At 44.0% G+C, this 19,602-nt stretch overlaps 1 protein-coding gene across 3 annotated transcripts in view; it reads left to right on the top strand.

Annotated features, from left to right (window-relative positions):
- TRIP10 (thyroid hormone receptor interactor 10) overlaps nucleotides 1-19,602 on the top strand; it is an 80,373-nt gene that overhangs the window by 42,933 nt on the left and 17,838 nt on the right. For all 3 annotated transcript variants that reach the window (XM_066614351.1, XM_066614352.1, XM_066614353.1), the window contains 6 exons: nucleotides 3,109-3,224; nucleotides 10,113-10,169; nucleotides 12,803-12,950; nucleotides 15,395-15,457; nucleotides 17,227-17,331; nucleotides 18,375-18,503. In XM_066614351.1, coding sequence (XP_066470448.1) covers nucleotides 3,109-3,224; nucleotides 10,113-10,169; nucleotides 12,803-12,950; nucleotides 15,395-15,457; nucleotides 17,227-17,331; nucleotides 18,375-18,503 — 618 coding nt within the window. The remainder of the gene's footprint in view (nucleotides 1-3,108; nucleotides 3,225-10,112; nucleotides 10,170-12,802; nucleotides 12,951-15,394; nucleotides 15,458-17,226; nucleotides 17,332-18,374; nucleotides 18,504-19,602) is intronic.

Genomic DNA, 19,602 nt, shown 5'->3' with positions numbered 1-19,602 from the left:
CAAGGACTTTAACCAAATTTCTTGTAGTTCCTGCCTAATGTGTTTAACTCCTAAAGCAAGCAGGGGAAGTCTTGCCATGAACTGGCTTCTGTGGTCTGCAGAGTTCAGCAAAGTTGCTACTTTCGTGCTCCCCATTTTTCTATCATCTTAAAAAATGGGTGGGAAGTGGTGTTGCTTAAGCCTTTTCTCAGTGAGATGTGACTGAGGATGGAAAATGTGGTTCACCATTGTTGGTCATCGTGGTCTGGGTGTAACCCTGACTGCATTTTTTGGGAGTTTGCTGTACATGCTGGAGTACTAAAATGTAGAGCAATTGCCATTCAGGAATTGCCCACTTTGCGAAGCCCCCGACTATATGGCAAGTACGCTGCCATTGTGTGTGGCAAAAAGCAGATGGGTCAAGGCGTTGAGGTTTAGACCCTGCTGTTGGCAGATGTGCAGTAAGAAGTAAGACAGGTGAAGATAACTAACCCTGTAGCCCTTCTTTCTCCATCGTATTTTCCTTACTACTTGTGTATAGAAAGTGGATTTTTTCTTCTTTTGAAGGAATAGAGCAGTATTTTTTTCTTCTTTTGAAGGAATAGAGCAGTATTTTAACGGCCTTTTCTGAGACAGTGTTCATTTTTTGAATATGCCTCTTACTTGGAACTTCTTTTTTGTGTCTGTCTGTATAGCTTAGGCAAAGCCAAGGTCTGAGTAGATGTGATGAAATTACTCAGGGAAATGGCATGTAAATCATTAAAATGATTCATTCTGGGCCTTACTAGGATTGTCTCTTCCTTCCTGTTGGCCAAAATATTGCCTTGCTGTTAGTCTCTCCCCTTGAACTAGAAGTTAGCATTACATAACAAACAGCTGAGTGGGGGGGAGGGAGTGTGGAATGTTCAACACAAAATGTGTTTGGATGGAACTTTTCATTATGCTTGACACATGATTGCTACCGAAATCAGCATCCTTGCCTAGAGTTCCCACCCCACATCATGCAAGATCACTTATCCTTAAGTCTGTCATATGATTGTTTCCCCATCACAAACAGCCAATGACATGGTGTTGGAATATTTTGCTGATTTTTGGCAGTAGTTCCATGCCAAACAAAGCATGTAGTTTTATCCTTGGAATACCCAGGAATGAGGGAAGGAGTTAGGAGAACCTTTTAAGGCAGTGGTTTTCAAACTCTCGTGGAGAGTTTGAGCCACTGTAAGTGCTTGCGGGGGGGGGGAGGCGGCGGGGGTAAGGCAGCAGTGCGATCCCCAGGATCCCAGGATCCCCAGGATCCCCAGGATCGCGCTGCTCAGGGGGCTGCAGGGGCCTTGTTACCAAAAAGGGCTGTTATGTTTTAAGGGGAATTATTATATTACCCTTTTGGAAACTTCAGGATCTCAGGCTAGCTTTATGGTGGTTGCATGTGCCGTGTATTTGGTGCATCCGAAGAAATTAGAAAAGGAGAGGTTGTAGGGAAGGATTTTAGGAGTTCCTAATCTGCCTAACCCAGTTGCTAACTAAGATGGGGAGAGAAGGGGAGAAAAAAGGGGGGGAAGAAGGGAAAAGATTCCAGACGCAAGATATAGTTACCTGTTCTGAGGAGCAGTTGGGGGGGGGTGGAGAGTCCTATGGAGGACCTCTGCCCAGGGAGGGCAGCCAGAGAGAGAGAGAGGCACATGGCAGCCTTTCTCTTTTAAGGGTTTTTGCTGACCTGAATGACCCGGATGTGGTGTCCTGGATGCGCATGCTCACTACACACACTGGGACTCGTGGAGCATGCAAGAAAAAACAGGATGATAGGATCAGCCATGACTGGCCTCCTGGAGGGGGGGGTAGCTTGCTTTCTGTTGCCACTGCGGGGAATTTGGAGACAGGATGTAGCTTATCAGCAGTGATTGAGTTAATAATAAGCAATGATTTAGGTGGAGGTTAGGTAATACAATGATTTAGACTTTGCTACTAGAGTCTTTGTTGCTAGAGTTTTCCTCCCCTAAGGTGTTTGCATATTCAGTGATTGACTTAAACAATAAAGACACTTAAACAATGGATTTACTCTTCCAGTGTCCCTAGAGAAATGAGTGAGCTTGTGACTTGACTTCTTTGTGGCCTGTATGAGAAGTTTTAGGCCTGCATGATATTTTAGTCCATAAAACCACAATTTGGAAGGGAAAAGGGGATTTTCATGTATCAGCCTAGGTGCACTTACCCAAGCCCCTGCAGCCCCCTGAGCTGCACGATCCTAGGGATCCTCCCTGCTGCCAGGCTGCCCCCGCCCCTTAAGAGGTCAGGGCCCACAGGGCCCCAGTTTGAAAAGCCCTGCTTTAAGGCATTGCTAAATCCCTCAGCATGTTTTGTGGGAATAGAAGGTAATCAGACTTTTTAGCAGAGCAGAGGGGAAGAGGTCAGGCTCCATAAAAGGCAGAATACTGAGAACAGCAAACTCTATTGGCTGAAGTGAACTCAGAACATAGCCTGTTGCCCCTGTCTCTTCTGTATTCCTTTTTAGACTGTGAGCCCTTCTGGGGACAGGGAACTATATGTTAATTTGTTTTTCAATGTAAACTGCTTTATGAACCACTTTTTGTTGAAAAGTGGTATATAAGTATTCTTAATAGTAGAACACCAGATATTTATATATCCATTAGAGTCAGAGAGGTTTTTAAATGGTATAATTAAAACCTGCCATTCAGAAGATCCTGTGTTCAATTCCTAGCATCTCCAGGAATTGCAGAGAAAGCAGAGAAAAAAGTTTACTTACAATATTTTTTTATCCCACCTTTCTCCCCAAAGAGACACTAAGCAAGCAAGGGCTTGAAGAGCTGAAATCTGCTCTTTACAAAAATGTTCCCTTACATAGAAAACCAGCTTGTCAGAGAGAAAATGAGTCTAGAACCCTTTTCCCTGGCATACTAATTTTTAGCGTGCAAGGAATTTTTCATGCACGCTCCTACCTGTAGGGTTACATTTTGTTAGCTACCTTGTGTTTTATTTTAAAGCGTTGTGGAATATAAATTCTTCCAATACCCAAACTACTGTATGTCTTTGTAACTTGATCTTCTTGTGCCAAATATAGTACCTGTCATTTCAACTCTGTTTAGTAACGTTTTTCTTCTCTTCTTCCTTCAGGATCAATTTGACACCATTGAGCGCCACACGCAGTGGGGCCTCGATCTGATGGACAAATACGTCAAGTTTGTGAAGGAGAGGACGGAAATTGAGCAGGCTTATGCAAAGCAGCTGAGGTAGGCATGCCGGGCTTGGGGTTAGGTTTTCAGTTCTGAAAAGGAAGGTAGGTAGAAATGACAAAAGCTAAGTTTATTGCTGAACTCTTTGGTCAGGCACTACAAGGATTAAGGACTTTCTCCTGGGTTGCTCTCTCTGTCTCAGATGTATAAATTTTTGACAAATGTAGAGAAAGTGGATGGAAATTTTTTTTTCTTCTCTTTCTCATGAACTTAGAGCTTAGACTCACTCAGATGATGACTTGTCTGTCTGGAACCTAATGCAAAAGAGTATTTCTTCATGCATAATGGTGAGAGCCAGTGGGGTGTAGTGGAGAGGATGTAGGGCTTTGTCAGGGAAGTACTGACTTCAAATTATCACTTGGTCCACTGGATGACCCTGGGCCAGATGTTCTTTGTCTCAACCTAACCTACATCACTGGGTACGCTGTGAAGATGAAATGGGATGGGGGAATGTGCAGTGCCCTGAAAAGAGGGGGTAAAAATATAACTCATCATAGGGTGCAATCCTAACCAACTTTCCAGCACTGACCTAAGAGCAATGCAGCTCCGAGGTAAGGGAACAAGCAGTTCTTCACCTTGAAGATGTGAAGGCCTCTGTGACTGCCCCCCCCCAACTGCATATGCCCCATTGACAGAGCTATGTCAGAGCTGGAAAGTTGGTTAGAATTTGGTCCATAATAATAGTACTGGATTTCATTTCTACAAGATGTGGTGATGGCCATTAATGTAAGGCCAAATGACATGTTTAGAATAGCATAGTTTGGTACTGCATGCGTGTCGTCCTCATTTAAATTGCAGCCGCATGCAAGAGGGAATACACTCAGAACAGAGGCTTTTCTTGGTGCACTGGATCTGGCCTGCAGGGCATAGATTGGAGGCTCTTGCTCTAGGGCAGGGGTCGGCAACCTTAAGCACTCAAAAGAGCCATTTGGACCCGTTTTCCGGAAAAAAGAAAACCTCGGGAGCCACAAAACCCTTTTGACATCTAAAATGAAGATAACACTGCATATATAGTTCGTGCTCCCCTCTTATAGGTCCCAGTTATATAATACACTCCCCTCTTGTAGGTCACAGTTATATAATACACTCCCCTCTTATAGGTCCCACTAAAAATCAGGTCCAGACCCACAGTTGGAGAACAACTGTTTTAGATTGTGCACAGATGAACTGCTTGTGCACATACTGTCATTATTTACAGTCATTTACTTCTGTACTTTTATAAATGCCTTTACACACAATACTACCTCTGAACAAGACCACTTAGTACTGCTTAACACTGTTCACAAAAGTGCTCCTGAACAAACAAGCTAAGAGTTCAAAACTGCATAAAATAAAAGGCATACTAACAGTGATTACTTCCCAACAATGAAATATGCTTTGGTGCTACATATACAGTATGTTACACATACAGTATACATACACAGAATACCATATGGTGCAGGGGTCTCCAAACCCCTTTCAAGTTTCCAAGTGAAGGAAATGGAGCAGTGAGAGTGTGAGTGAGTGATGGGGGAATGCTGAGTAGGGAGCTTGAAGGCTGTAATCCTGTGCACACTTTCCTGGGAGTAAGCACAATGGGACTTACTTCTGAGGAGACATGCACAGGATTGTGCTCAGAGCTTGGGAGGAGGACAGAGCAGCTGCACTCAATTGCTTGCTTTTGCGCTGCGGCTCGGGCAGGAGGGAACGTGCGGCGGTGGCTCACCCTCAGAGGCGGTGCGGGCTCTTTGGGCAGGTGCTGCTCCGCCAGCCCGTTTGCGCCCTCTCCTATGGGGCGCAGCCACAGGAGGCGTGGGAGCTGCGCTTGTGCGCTCGGGCGGCTGCATCTCGGGAGGGGCGAGCCCCTCCCCCCCAGATGGGTTGGCCCTGCACAGAGCCGCAGCAAAAGGCTGGAAGAGCCGCTTCCGGCTCCAGAATGGCAGGTTGCCGACCCCAGCTCTAGGGCTTCAGTCCCAGTTAAAAGGAGCACTCTCCCAAATCTTCAGTTACTCCAGGAGGGAAGCAGCACTTCCATGTGCTGTATTCCTGATTGTAGCTGTTCTGTACAGCTGCTATAAACAACCACCTGGGAATACCGGGCGCTGTAGGCTTATACCATGATCTCGGAAGCTAAGCAGGCTCAGGCCTGGTTAGTACTTGGATGGGAGACTGCCTGGGAATACCGGGTGCTGTAGGTTTATACCATAGTCTTTCGAGACTGAAGGTTGCCAACCATTTTAAACAAAACATGTACACAAACTGGTCCAAACTACACATTTAACATCATTGTCTTCCTGTAGGGCAGGTTGTGCAGCCACATAAGCCATCTAAGGGAGAAACATCTACTCTTTTTCTTAGGTTTGGTGAAGCTTCCTAGTTTAGAGTTTAATTTTGAATACCAGAAACTGAGGACAAACTGGGAAGGGCTGTTGACTTCATAAGAACATAAGAACAGCCCCACTGGATCAGGCCATAGGCCCATCTAGTCCAGCTTCCTGTATCTCACAGCGGCCCACCAAATGCCCCAGGGAGCACACCAGATAACAAGAGACCTTATCCTGGTTCCCTCCCTTGCATCTGGCATTCTGACATAACCCATTTCTAAAATCAGGAGGTTGCGCATACACATCATGGCTTGTACCCCATAATGGATTTTTCCTCCAGAAACTTGTCCAATCCCCTTTTAAAGGCGTCTAGATGCCAGCACCACATCCTGTGGCAAGGAGTTCCACAGACCGACCACTCGCTGAGTAAAGAAATATTTTCTTTTGTCTGTCCTAACCCGCCCAACACTCAATTTTAGTGGATGTCCCCTGGTTCTGGTATTATGTGAGAGTGTAAAGAGCATCTCCCTATCCACTCTGTCCATCCCCTGCAAATGTCTCAATCATGTCCCCCCTCAGGCGTCTCTTTTCTAGGCTGAAGAGGCCCAAACGCCGTAGCCTTTCCTCATAAGGAAGGTGCCCCAGCCCCGTAATCATCTTAGTTGCTCTCTTTTGCACCTTTTCCATTTCCACTATGTCTTTTTTGAGATGCGGCGACCAGAACTGGACACAATACTCCAGGTGTGGCCTTACCATAGATTTGTACAACGGCATTGTAATACTAGCCGTTTTGTTCTCAATACCCTTCCTAATGATCCCAAGCATAGAATTGGCCTTCTTCACTGCCGCCGCACATTGGGTCGACACTTTCATCGACCTGTCCACCACCACCCCAAGATCTCTCTCCTGATCTGTCACAGACAGCTCAGAACCCATCAGCCTATATGTGAAGTTTTGATTTTTTGCCCCAATGTGCATGACTTTACACTTACTGACATTGAAGCGCATCTGCCATTTTGCTGCCCATTCTGCCAGTCTGGAGAGTAATTGAATTTTACTTGAATTGAGCCAAGTAATTGAATTTTACTTGGCTCACCACTCGGAAAAGTTTGGTGTCGTCTGCAAACTTAGCCACCTCACTGCTCAACCCTGTCTCCAGGTCATTTATGAAGAGGTTGAAAAGCACCGTTCCCAGGACAGATCCTTGGGGCACACCGCTTTTCACCTCTCTCCATTGTGAAAATTGCCCATTGACACCCACTCTCTGCTTCCTGGCCTCCAACCAGTTCTCAATCCATGAGAGGACCTGTCCTCTAATTCCCTGACTGTGGAGTTTTTCAGTAGCCTTTGGTGAGGGACTGTGTCAAACGCCTTCTGAAAGTCCAGAAAGTCCACGGGTTCTCCCGCATCCACATGCCTGTTGACCTTTTCAAAGAATTCTATAAGGTTCGTGAGGCAAGACTTACCCTTACAGAAGCCATGCTGACTCTCCCTCGGCAAGGCCTGTTCGTCTATGTGTTTTGAGATCCTATCTTTGATGAGGCATTCCACCATCTTACCCGGTATGGATGTTAGGCTGACCGGCCTATAGTTTCCCGGGTCCCCCCCTCTTTCCCTTTTTAAAAATAGGCGTGACATTTGCTATCCTCCAATCTTCTGGCACCGTGGCCGTTTTGAGGGACAAGTTGCATACCTTAGTCAAGAGATCTGCAACTTCATTCTTCAATTCCTTAATAACTCTTGGGTGGATGCCATCAGGGCCCGGTGACTTATTGATCTTTAATTTATCAATGAGGTCTGAAACATCTTCTCTTTTAACCTCTATCTGACTTAACTCCTCGGTCAGGAGGGGCCGTTAGGGCAGCGGTATCTGCCCCAGGTCTTCAGCCGTGAAGACAGATGCAAAGAACTCATTTAATTTCTCTGCCATCTCTAAGTCTCCTTTTATCTCCCCTTTCCCTCCCTCACCATCCAGAGGGCCAACCGCTTCTCTGGCGGGTTTCCTGCTTCTAACATATTTGAAGAAGCTTTTATTGTTCCCCTTAATGTTGCTGGCCATGTGTTCCTCATAGTCTCGCTTGGCCTTCCGTATCACCTTCTTACATTTCTTTTGCCACAGTTTATGTTCCTTTTTATTCTCCTCATTAGGGCAAGACTTCCATTTACAGAAGGAAGCTTCCTTGCCCTTCACAGCCTCTCTAACTTGGCTGGTTAGCCATGCGGGCACCCTCCTGGATTTAGTGGAACCCTTCTTTCTTTGCGGTATACACCTCTGCTGGGCCTCTATTACTGTTGTTTTAAGCAGCCTCCATGCACTCTGGAGAGATTGGACTCTTTTTACCCTCCCTTTCAACCTCCTTCTAACCAGCCTCCTCATTTGAGGGAAGTCCGCCCGTCGGAAGTCAAGGGTTTTTGTTAGAGATTTGCCTGGTATTCTTCCCCCAACGTGCATGTCAAAACGGATCGCAGCATGATCACTGTTCCCCAATGGCTCAGTAACGTTTACATCTCTAACCAGGTCCTGCGTACCGCACAATATTAAATCCAGAGTCACCTGTCCTCTGGTTGGCTCCGTGACTAGCTGCTCTAAGCCACAGTCATTTAGCACGTCAAGAAATCCGGTTTCCTTATCGTGACCAGAACACAAATTGACCCAGTCAATATGAGGATAATTGAAGTCCCCCATGATTACAACCCTGTCCCTCCTTGTCACCTCCCTGATCTGTTTCCTCATTTCAAGGTCATGTCTGGCTGCTAAGCATCCAGAGGCAGAATGTGAAGGCAGAATGCTGCACTAGATGGTCCTTTGAATAGGTCCAACAAAGCATGTTCTGAATACATTCAGGGCTTCCAGGTTTCATTCCAGCATCTGTTTTGTCTGTGCTTTGCAGAAAGTTGCATCTCTTTTCTCTGTGTGTTTGTTCTTAAGCTGTGGCTCTTTGGGAGGTCACCGAAACCAGCCACGGGAACTATGGAATCCTCTTGGAAAAACCCTCTGCACTGTACAGTGTATAGGATTGTAGCCCTAATGGGGAGCCGTGGCCAGTGACCCAGTAGGGTCAAAGAGAGCTGACAGTCGAGAAAGTTTGGGAACTTCTGCTTATATGCATTCTTTTTCCTCTTTTTCTTGGATTTACTATCTTGGCAGAAGCTTCATTGTCAGTTTGTCCAATCTTCATGGCATAGTCTCCTGCCCCTCCGCCCATTCTTGTTTTCAAACTTCTTGTGAACTGTCTTCTTCTCAGCTCCTTTCTCAGCATGACTTACCTTGTCAAGTCTTGAAGTATGTAAAGGTCAATATTTTGAATGTTTCTTTGGTGAAACAAAAAGGGGAAGTCCTGTCCCCCAAACTGGACAGCTAGAAAGTTCTGCAACAAGGTAGAGTTAATACCAATTTACAAATCTATGGGGCTGTCCACATAATACATGGTTTGTATCAACCATCCTGAAAACAAACAGTGCATACAATGCAATTCAATAGAAAATATATAACACAATGAATTTTGTATGTCTTGGGAGAAGAGTCTGCAGCCAGATCAATTTCATTGTCTTGCAACACATTGCAGAAACTTCTAGGGCTGCGGTTTTCAAACTCCCAGGGAGTTTCTTGTGGGGGCAGGGAGGAGGCAGCGGGGACAGGGGAAAGGCAGTGACACGGTCCCCACGATCGCTGCTCGGGGAGCCCTGGCAAGGGCAGCCAGGAGGCAGGGAGGAGGCAGCTGCGTGATCCCCAAGATCATGCCACTCAGGGGGGCTTGGGTGTACTTTCCAGAGCCTCCTGCAGCCTCTCAGGGGTGTCAGGAGCCCTGCACGGCTGTCCACAGGGCTCCCTGAAGTTTCACAAGTGAAAGTGATTGCGCTCCACTTCTAGTTTAGCTTCCACTTCACTTTCACTTGTGAAGCTTCAGGAAGCCCTGCGGACAGCCACGCAGGGCTCCCTGCACCCCCAGGAGGCTGCAGGAGGCTCTGGTAAGTACATCCAAGCCCCTGCAGCCCCCCTGAGCAGCATGATCTTGGGGATCATGCTGCTGCCTCCTCCCTGCCTCCTGGCTGCCCCCGCCCCTTAAGGGGAAATAGGCCAGGGTCCACAAGCTGGGGCGTCATGACACTCCAGTCTGAAAAGCCCTGTACTAGGGTAATGTCAGCAGTCCGGCTGGGATCAACAGAGAGAATGCTTTAGCATTACAACCATGAGCTTGAGTACTCCCTGCCTCCTTTCTTCACACACAGTGACGTTCAGCAGCAAATCAGAATTGCAAATTATGCTTGATTTTGGCTTGCTGACTTTGGAAGGAATGGTAAACTGTTGTCTGCCACTAAACCATGAACGGAAGTTTTCAGTTGTCAGGTGGGAAGGGTAGAGGAAGCATTGTTTAGCATTCCATCTGAGTATAGTCACTATCAGTTTCTTAAACAATTGCTGTATTTTGTAAGAATTGTCTCTGGGATGTTTGTCTAGGTCTGTCTATTGTCCATCTCAAAACTCATCATCTGAAAAGTAGTACACAGAGACCTAAGAAAGAAGATATCAAATGTTTGACCAGCTTCTGTATGCTCATTCCTTTGACTATCTCATCCACAGGAATCTTGTGAAAAAGCACCTCCCCAAGAGGACTACACGAGAAGACCCAGAATCCAAGTAAGCGTTGCTCAGTGTGTTCTTGTTTGCCATGAAGGACAAGTTATTCTCATGCAATTACGTATGTTTTTAAGGTAGCAGAGCCTTTTATTACTAAAACTTGTTAGCTCTTTTCTAAGTTGTTTGTTGCCCTATTGGCAAGATCTTGGCATTTAGCAGTGCTGGCCAGTCAAGCAGTCATTCAGTGAGGCAATACAGGCACCCCTTGCTTTCTGATGTTTCATTTTTCAACGATCCACTCTTTCCACACGTTTCAGTTACACCTGGAAGTGATTTATTCAACATATGCTCTGCTCTTTCACTCTCTCTCTCTCTCTCCTGTTGTGAAAGTTGTAACTGCTAAAATTGCCCTCTCCCATGTTGATTTGCATATGACATGATGATTCAAGCTGTTTTTTGTCCGTGTCCCTGTCTGTTCCCATTTCCAAAAGCGTTAATGAGAGTCCATTTGCAGAAATCTTTGTGTCACAGCAGGAATTTCCGAGATAAAAAGATATTTGCAATTTGCTAGCTAAAAAAGCATTGGAAGCCATATTTGTACATTAAAAAAAGACTGGGTTCCACTTTTCTACCATTTCCACTTTTACTAATGCTTGGGTCCTTAACCTGTCAAATGAACTGGGGCGCCTGTATTCATGAAACAGCACATGTGACCAAAGAATGATATCCTTCCATGACATTGCAAAGAATTCTGGAGCTCATCTCTTTAACCACCTCTGGGATGATGCTATGACTTCAACAGTGTCCAGACATCAGAATAGATCTGGGGTGTCCAAGCTTTTTTGCATCAGGGCCACATCATCTCTCTGACACTATGTAGGGGGGCCAGGAAAAAAAAGAATTAATTTACATTTCAAACTTGAATAAAATTACATAAATGAATATATTAGAGATGGAACATTTATGAATGAATGAAGGTCTTGCAATAGCTCAAGGCCTATAAAAGGCCTTGCACAAAGCCTTTCCTTCGCTCCCACTGTATGAAACAGCAAGCAGTGGACAGAGCCCTCATCCTACAGCTCATGTAAGGTCGAACAGTTGCCCTCACACTGGGAGTAGTTCTGTTGGGCCAGCACTGGGCCCAGCAAGTCTCCAGAAGGCCAGAGGCTCATTGGAGACAAGGGCTCCCCGCAGGCTGAATTGGGAGGCCCCTAAGGGCTGCAAATGGCTCTCAGGCCGGGGTTTGGACACTTCTGGAATAGATGATCAACAAATTGTAGAAGAGGCTAGCTTACTACAGAGACTAATTGTCCCTTTTTAGGGGTGCATTTTCCATGGACCTTGCTATACCTATTCACCTCCAGTCAAGGATTTGTCTCATCCACACTAATTGGATGTTGCAATTATTTGTTTAGTTGACTTGCTAGAAGGGGAAAAATTATGAAATGGAAATGGCCAGAGTAAATAGTTCCCATCCTACAAAACAGAATGATACAAAGCCTTCCATAAAAACCTAAAACTGCATATCAAATCTTAGTCATCTTTAGCTCATATAAACAGTGCATCGTCTGGCATTGTCTTGCAGTTTCATTCTAAAACTATAACAAATGTGGGCTAGTTCTGTATAAACAATTCTCCGTAATGTGCTCTCCTGCCTGTACAAAATCTTAAACACAGTGGTCACATCCATTACTCTAGAAACCCAGACTTTTTTTTTTTTTAAAGGAGGGGTGTCAGTATTTGTTGCTGCTTTGCTTTGTTGCCAACTTCTTCCTGATGTTTCTCATCAGCTTTTTGGGTTCACTTGGCCTTAGACCAGGGGTCTCTAAACCCTGGCCCGGGGGCCGGATGCGGCCCACGGCGAGCCTCTATCCACAGCCTCTGGCCCGCAGCCAGCCTCTTGCCCCTGAAAGCTCCTGGTCCACTTTGCCAAACATGACTGGAACTATGCTCTGGTTGCATCTGGAGGGTGTTCTGAGGGCCAGAGAGATTGAATGAATGAGCCCCTTCATCCATTTATTCACACATCTAAGTTCCATCTCTAATTTATTTATATAAATTTTATATTTAAATTTTTTTTTGGCCCTCAAAACTGTGCCAGACATTTGATGCGGCCCTCTGGCCAAAAAGTTTGGAGACCCCTGCCCTAGACTAAGGAGTGTCCTCAAGTAGTTCTTTTCCTATCTATATAATTGTTTGAAAGAACAGTATTTCCACAGAGGCCAGAGGCTAATGAGTCTTCTCATTGTGTCATGGTGCCTCCATTCATATCTGTTCTTAACTCCCTGCTGTGTTACACACTGTCTCTGGATGCCCACATCATTTATTTCTCCACTCTACAAAGAAGGGCATCATTATTCCCATTTTGCAGATAGGAAAGCAGTACTGGTGTCATAAGCATAAATAAAAACAAACACAATTTAAAACAATTAAAACAAATTTAAAACACGTCACAAATTATGCAAAGCCCCACTGAATACCATAAGACTAACAGGTGAAAGCTATATGATTATCAGTTATAGATAATGATGTATTGATCTGGAATTTATCAGGAGGAGACAGTCTGTGAAAAGGAATGCATTTTGATAGCCTAAAAGAAGTAAATAACTAATTCTGAGAAGACAGAGCGGGTGGCATGTGCTTCATTGCAAGCCCGGGCTGGTCAGTACAACTTCTTTTCCTCTTCCTTGCAGGTTTTGCCAATACCAGGCCTTTCTTCAAGTGGTGAAGGAGTTGAATGACTTTGCAGGCCAGCGTGAAGTAGTAGCAGAGAACCTTCTGACACGAATCTGTGTGGAGCTTGCCAAGTACTCGCAGGAACTCAAGCAGGAGAGAAAATCGGTGAAGTACCCCCTATCTTTGTCAGTTAGCAATATGTGGAGATAAGGCACCCATTGAGGTAGTTAAGCTCAAGCTCAATTTGAATTCCAAAAGAGGTTCTGATCCTGTTGCCCTTGGTTTTTAGGATATCCTCTTAGGTGTCCCCCCTCTGTGAGGAACATTCCACCTGAGCTCTCACCTTGAGCATACTGGCTTGGGGGCTGAAACCCAGTTTTTTTAGAAGCTTGCCAGTGAGCTGCAAAGAAGTAAATATTCCCTTGAAAAATATTTTATGTGGCTCACATCAGTACAAAAGATGTATCCGTCCTGGCAGCAGCAGCAGCTGTTTCTTGTTTCTGACCTGTAAGTTATTCCTCACAGGGCAAATAGCTCTGGTGTGTACAGAATTTGTTATGAATTGGGAAACTGTGTGTGTATGTGTTTGTTGAGGGGAAAGAGTTTAAAAATAAAACCCAACATCCACCCTCTTGCTGCAGCCCTGATATGAGACCGTAATAACTGAATTTACCTTTTTTTAAAACTTCAGGAACTCTATTTTATTTTGTCTATTTCTATCATTTTGTCTATCATATTTTGTCTATCTCTATCATATCATAGAGTTCTAACTCTATCATTTTGTCCTCAGACTGATTTGATAGTAGAGACAGTATAGCTGAATGGTAGAACACCTGCTTTGCTTCTCCCAAGTTCAATCCCTGGCATCTTCAGGTAGGGCTGGAAACAACCCCCTGCCTAGGAACCCTGAAGAGCCAACTACCAGTTAGGAGGACAATACAGAGCTAGAGGTACAATAGGCCTGATTCAGCATTGAGCATGTTCATGTGGAGCACTAGTATGGCAATGTCCATTGTCCTACATTGTGTTCAAACTGAGATAATATGTGCCAATTCCAGTGGTTGGAATTATAGTTTCTCAATCTGATGTGTTCACTGCTGGAGTGATATAAAGGAGCAACTCACAAAATTTGTGATCCAGGAACAACTCACAAAATTTGGGGGGCTTTCCTCTAACAGACTTCTGGAGCTGCTTGTGGTTCTTAAAGTTATTTCTCCACTTTTGTTTCACTCATTATTGTTGCTTAGGTTGTCCTATGAGTCACTAAAGTTTTAGGTATCTCATGCGGCAACATTATGCACACTTACCTGAGAGTCAGCCCCATTTAACACAGTGAGACTTAGTTCTGAGTAAACATGTGTAAGACTGTGCTTGTAAGTGAATGTTTAAATGGGACCAGGGGAGAAAAAATGAATATTTTAATGTGACATTTAGAAATGGAAAAATTCTCAGCTGTTGAGTAGCTTTTGTGTTTTGTAAAAGGAGGATAAATTCTAATATTTAAATATTGCTTTTAAAAAATTTTCAAAGTGATGTACATTGTTTTTTTCCAGCTCAGTGGGACCAGAATACTTGATTTGGAAGGAGGCATGAAGTGTGGGAACTACAGTAGTATTAGATAAACTTGAGCTACTGTACTTCAGATTGAAAATAGAGACTTCTCCTTAATGACACCTGTTTTTCAGAGGCTAGACATTTGGTTCTGTAACCTGTTAGGTATGCACTTGTGGAGCTGAAGGATAGTGTCCAAAAATAATCTAAAACAACTAGGTCAGTGTTTCTCAACTGTGGGTCGCGGCCCACTATTATTAACAGTATTTATATACCGCTTTTCAACTAAAAGTTCACAAAGCGGTTTACAGAGAAAAATCAAATAACTAAATGGCTCCCTGTCCCAAAAGGGCTCACAATCTAAAAAGATGCAAAATGAATACCAGCAGGCAGCCACTAAGAACAGACAGTGCTGGGGTGAGGTGGGCCAGTTACTCTCCCCCTGCTAAAAAAAGGAGCACCCACTTGAAAAAGTGCCTCTTACCCAATTAGCAGGGGTTAGCACTAGGTGGGTCGCGAACCAATTTCAGGTGGGTCCCCTTTCATTTCAATATTTTATTTTTAATATATTAGACTTTATGCTACCGTGGTATATGACTGCATTTGGGGAAATGTTACAGGCCTGTACTTTTAACAGGCTACAGTGAAGATGCTTTTAACCATGATAGTAAATGGGACTTACTCCTGGGTATGTGTGGGTAGGATTGCAGCATAGGATTGCCAAAAATTTTCCTGCTTGATGATGTCACTTCCGGTCATGGCATCACTTCCAGTGGGTCCTGACAGATTCTCATTCCAAAAAGTGGGTCCCGGTGCTAAATATATGAGAACCACTGAACTAGGTAGCTGTATTCAGGCCTCAATATTCAGGCCTTTGATGTAAAGGAAACTAGGTGACATGTGGGAGCTGGAAACACTTTTTAATATTGACACCTGGAGCTGCAGGAGACTTTTGCTTTTTTGTGTTACTACTTAGTAGTTCTGGTGACCTGAATTGTAATGAAGACACTTCTGATAAGGCTTTTTTTTTTTCTTTTAACCCCTTCTTCTGTCCTTAGCACTTGCAAGAGGGCCGAAGGGCTCAGCAGCAGCTAGAGAATTCCTTCAAGCAGCTTGAAAATGTGAGTTCTTTGTTCTTGATGTTCACCCTAATTTGGCATTCTGTGAATGGAGGGTGAGGATTATAATGCTTCAGAGTAGTAGTTTTGGCTTCCTCCTTGATTAGGTTAACATTCAGGGCAAAAGCACAGCTGTGGAAGTTGCTGTTCCCCCTTGGAGTTCTCCAAACATTTGGAGAATAGAAATATCTTGAGGAGACTGAAGTGAGCTGCTTGTTTAGAGAGTATTTTCTCAATTGGTTCTTTCAAAAAAATTGGACTTGGGTAGTGGGAAGGGGAGAAGACGGCAAAGTCCAGATAGAGCACATGTGAAGTGAAAGGAGAAACCCCTGGCTTTTGGTCATCAGCCACAAACTCTCCTCGGTGACCTTTGAAACTCTCTGACAGCCTCTGAAATTTTGTTAATTAAAGTGAATCCTAGCTCTGCCACACATTGCTGTGAGGATGTCTCATTAAGAGTAGAGACACAAGCTCTTCAGAGACAAATTCACCCCCATCTCTAGGTCTGTTGTCTATCATCTTGCTCTTCTCACATGACACGTTTAAGGGAGGATTGCAAACAGGATTATTTACAAATGAGCTTTAGAAAGATCACAAGGATCACCGCCTATCCTTAAACATTTAAGAATCCTGAGAGGTGGGTGCACTTTAATATAGAGTGCTTGCTCAAAAACAGCAAAAAGATCCATAAAATATGTACACACTTCCTGCATAGATACAAACATGTGTGCTCAAACTTTGTGTGCGTGAAATATACTTGCTTGCATTCACATGCATACTCACGTGTAAGCCTGGCTTCTGTATTTTGGTCATGCAGTGCTTCTGTTGCATTTCACCTTCATTCTACAGGGCACAAACATGCTGCTGTTTTACTTTTTAAACACATTACCAAATGGCAGCCTCTGTTTGTAGGTTTTCTGCTACAGTAAAATCCAGTTCAAGATTCACCATCTCTCCAAATTTTCTAACCAGGTCTTGTTTAACATGATATACGCACAGGGAAGATATCCCAGAGTAACAAATAGAACCTGATCTTGCTTTTGGGGATGTAAATGCAAAGATGGAGCAGCAGGTTGGGGTTTAACTTGATCCATGTGTAAATCCCAGGACATGGACAAAAATGTTGATATGATGGAATAGGGCAGTCTTCAGGATGATAGAGTAGGGCCGCCTTCTAGCAGCAAACTGCAGTGGTCCTCTGTCTCTTGCCTATGCAAATAAGAAAGATCATCTGTTCTTCTCCGTCAAGGCAGGATAAAATTATACCAAATCCACCATAAAAAGTGAATAGTTGAGAAGAATCTTTTCTGACTTGTTCCCACAACAAATGAGGAAGACAATTTTGGCTCCTTTTCAAAGTGTGTCCTATGTGCACACAAAGAGGTTCATAAAAGCATTTGCTGCCACAATTTTGATAAATGTTTGCTTCTATCACAGGTTGTAAGCATGTAGGCAGGCCCTGTTTTAAATGTTATTGACTGTACAGTGTCTTGTTTTGAAACCACTTTAGAAATAGCAATCTACATTTTTAACTCTCCTCCCCCCCCTTTATTTGGAAGCCCTGAATGACTAACAGGACAAATATTTATGTGTGAAGTTGTAATTTTTGCCTATGTTGCTAACCAAGAAATTTCATTATAGCAACGTGGGTGATGCCTGCATAAGGAAGTCTACAAGAGCACATACACATCTAGAGTAAAAGAATGTGATCCTGTGTGCACCTTTTGTAGGTGTGTTGATGTGGGCCCTGCTCACTTGGCCTCTCTTCACAGAGCAAGCGCAAGTTTGAGCGGGACTGCAGGGAGGCGGAGAAAGCCATGCTGACGGCTGAGAAACTGGACCAGGACATCAATGCTACCAAGGCAGATGTGGAGAAGGTTAGAGTTTGGTTGGGACTATGCACTGCATCTTGGGGGAGCTCAAGGGTTCTTCTGTAATGAAAGCAATGATTGATACCCTGAATTGATCCAGTAACTGAGCCTTGGTGATCTTCCCTTTGTTTTGCTTGTGTAACTTTTCTAAGGAAATCTTTCCCCAAGTTACTGTAAAAAGCAGAGATGTTTCCTTGGGAAACCATACTGGCAGTTAACTGAACACTGTCATTGTTCTGGTTTACTAATACTGTTCCAGGGGTGTCTGTGCACCCATGATCTGGCCAGGCAGGTGGTTAGGTCATGTTTCCTCAAAGCATCATTCGTTTTTCAGTGGTGGACAAGACAACACCCACAAGCATCCCTGTGTGTTACCTTATAAAACCTAGGTTTTATGGTGAGATAGTTCCACCCAGTTGAATGGTTTTTTTTGTTTTATTTTTGACAGTATTTTTAGGTGGCAGAGAAGAAGGTGGCAGAAGAATCTTCGGAGGGTGGAGAAATAGGAGGAAATCAGGGATTTTTACCACACCTGCTATTGCCAGATAGGACTGGGGAAAAGACAGTGGCCTAAAACCTTGAGCATCTTCTTCTGGTCTAATATGTAGTCAGTACCAACCTAGATGGACCAGTGTGAGGGTGTTTCCTGTGCTCCTGTAATACTTATTGAGGGGTAAACCTGTACCAGGACAGCAAATGGGGGGCATGCATGTGACTGAATGCTTCTTTATACAAAACTGTAGAACATACTAGTTTTCTGTGTTGGGGAGAAGATTAAACTGTAACTCTTCCCTTTGACATCTAGTTGTCTGTATGCTGGGAATTTTTGTATGGAGGAGCATTTGGTCATGTGAGCCCCCACCTGAAGTGGAACATACCAGACACAGACTCAGCACTTTGAACAGATGAGCTTCATGACTGAGTATGGTCTCCCTGGTCACTCCTGTACTGGTTTTTTCCAGTCTTTGTTCCTTCCAAGAACTGAGACAACTGCAGAATTGACTGTAATGTGGTCTTTCTACTAACACAACCTTTCCAACCTTCTGCAGGCAAAGCAGCAGGCAAATCTGCGTAGTCATATGGCTGAAGAGAGCAAGAATGAATACGCTTCCTATTTGCAGAAGTTCAACCGCAGTCAGAACCAGTTCTACTTTCTGGAGATGCCGCAGATCTTCAGTGTAAGTTTCTGTGCTGCTGTTCTTTTGAATTTTATTTTCTTGCTGCTTTTCTACCCCTCTCAAAACAAACAATAACTGTTGTGAAATTTTAAAATGAACCCTACACTGTACAATTTTAACACTTAAAATCTAAAAGACAGAATGCAAGAAAAGAGCAGGAAGAATGAAATCAGTAACCTTGAGGGTTATAAAAAAGCTAACAGAAAAGATGGGGTTGCCCCAGTTACCTACAAACTGCAGCAGTACTGGCCTCATGGAACTCAATAAGGAGGGGACTGGGAAAGCTCTTTTCCTGGCATAGGGTAGCCTTGCTGCCAATGTCAGAATGTTCATTATATTCTGTCTCGCTCTCTTTCTCTCTTGATGCCTTTGGCCGTTTGCTCAGCCTCCTTCCAGCAGAACAAAACTTGACAGGAATGTTCATTGGTGACCATAACATATTTTCAGCAATAAGTTCACTTTGGCCTCCTGCAACCTTGTTAGTCATTGGTTTGTGGGAAAGCATCCAGCAATTTGAAGAAAAATGCCTAGTGAAGAAGCAATGTGGTGTTTTTTCTCTCTCGCCAGGCTCCCATGACAGAATTGCACAGAAGAAGGTTTGGGGGGGGGAACAGGTGGGTCACCCCTTTACTTTAGTACTAAGGAGGTGAATGGTAACAGAAGGTTGCCTTTTGCTTGTCCTGAGTTACAGGTGCCATTTCCTGTGGGTTGCCTTTTCTTCCAGGTTTTTCCCCCTTTTAATATTACTCGGGCCTTCAACCAGTTAATGAGCTGCTCTTCAACAGATCTGTTGGCTATCTTTGCATAATACCAAAAACTCTGTCTGTGCCATTTTGAAAGCATTCAAAGCTGCCACTCTCTCTTAATGTTTTCTTATTTATTAAATTTGTTGGTTGGTGTTTTTTTAAATTATGAGGTTAGCTGCCTTGGTGGCCCTTTTGAGGATAGAAGAGCAGGCTAGAAATGTGCTCACTCGTGTAAAATCTGCCCTTAACAATTATCAACTTGAGACTTTCATTGATTGATCTGTTGATTGATCTGTTACAAGTTGCAATACTAAGAATTCTACAAGATATCTTTTCCCCATAATATTTCTAAA

Source organism: Tiliqua scincoides, chromosome 2, assembly GCF_035046505.1.
Source record: "Tiliqua scincoides isolate rTilSci1 chromosome 2, rTilSci1.hap2, whole genome shotgun sequence".
Taxonomy (NCBI): domain Eukaryota; kingdom Metazoa; phylum Chordata; class Lepidosauria; order Squamata; family Scincidae; genus Tiliqua; species Tiliqua scincoides.
Note: the sequence above shows the minus strand (reverse complement) of the source record. Positions and strands in the feature narration are given on the sequence as shown.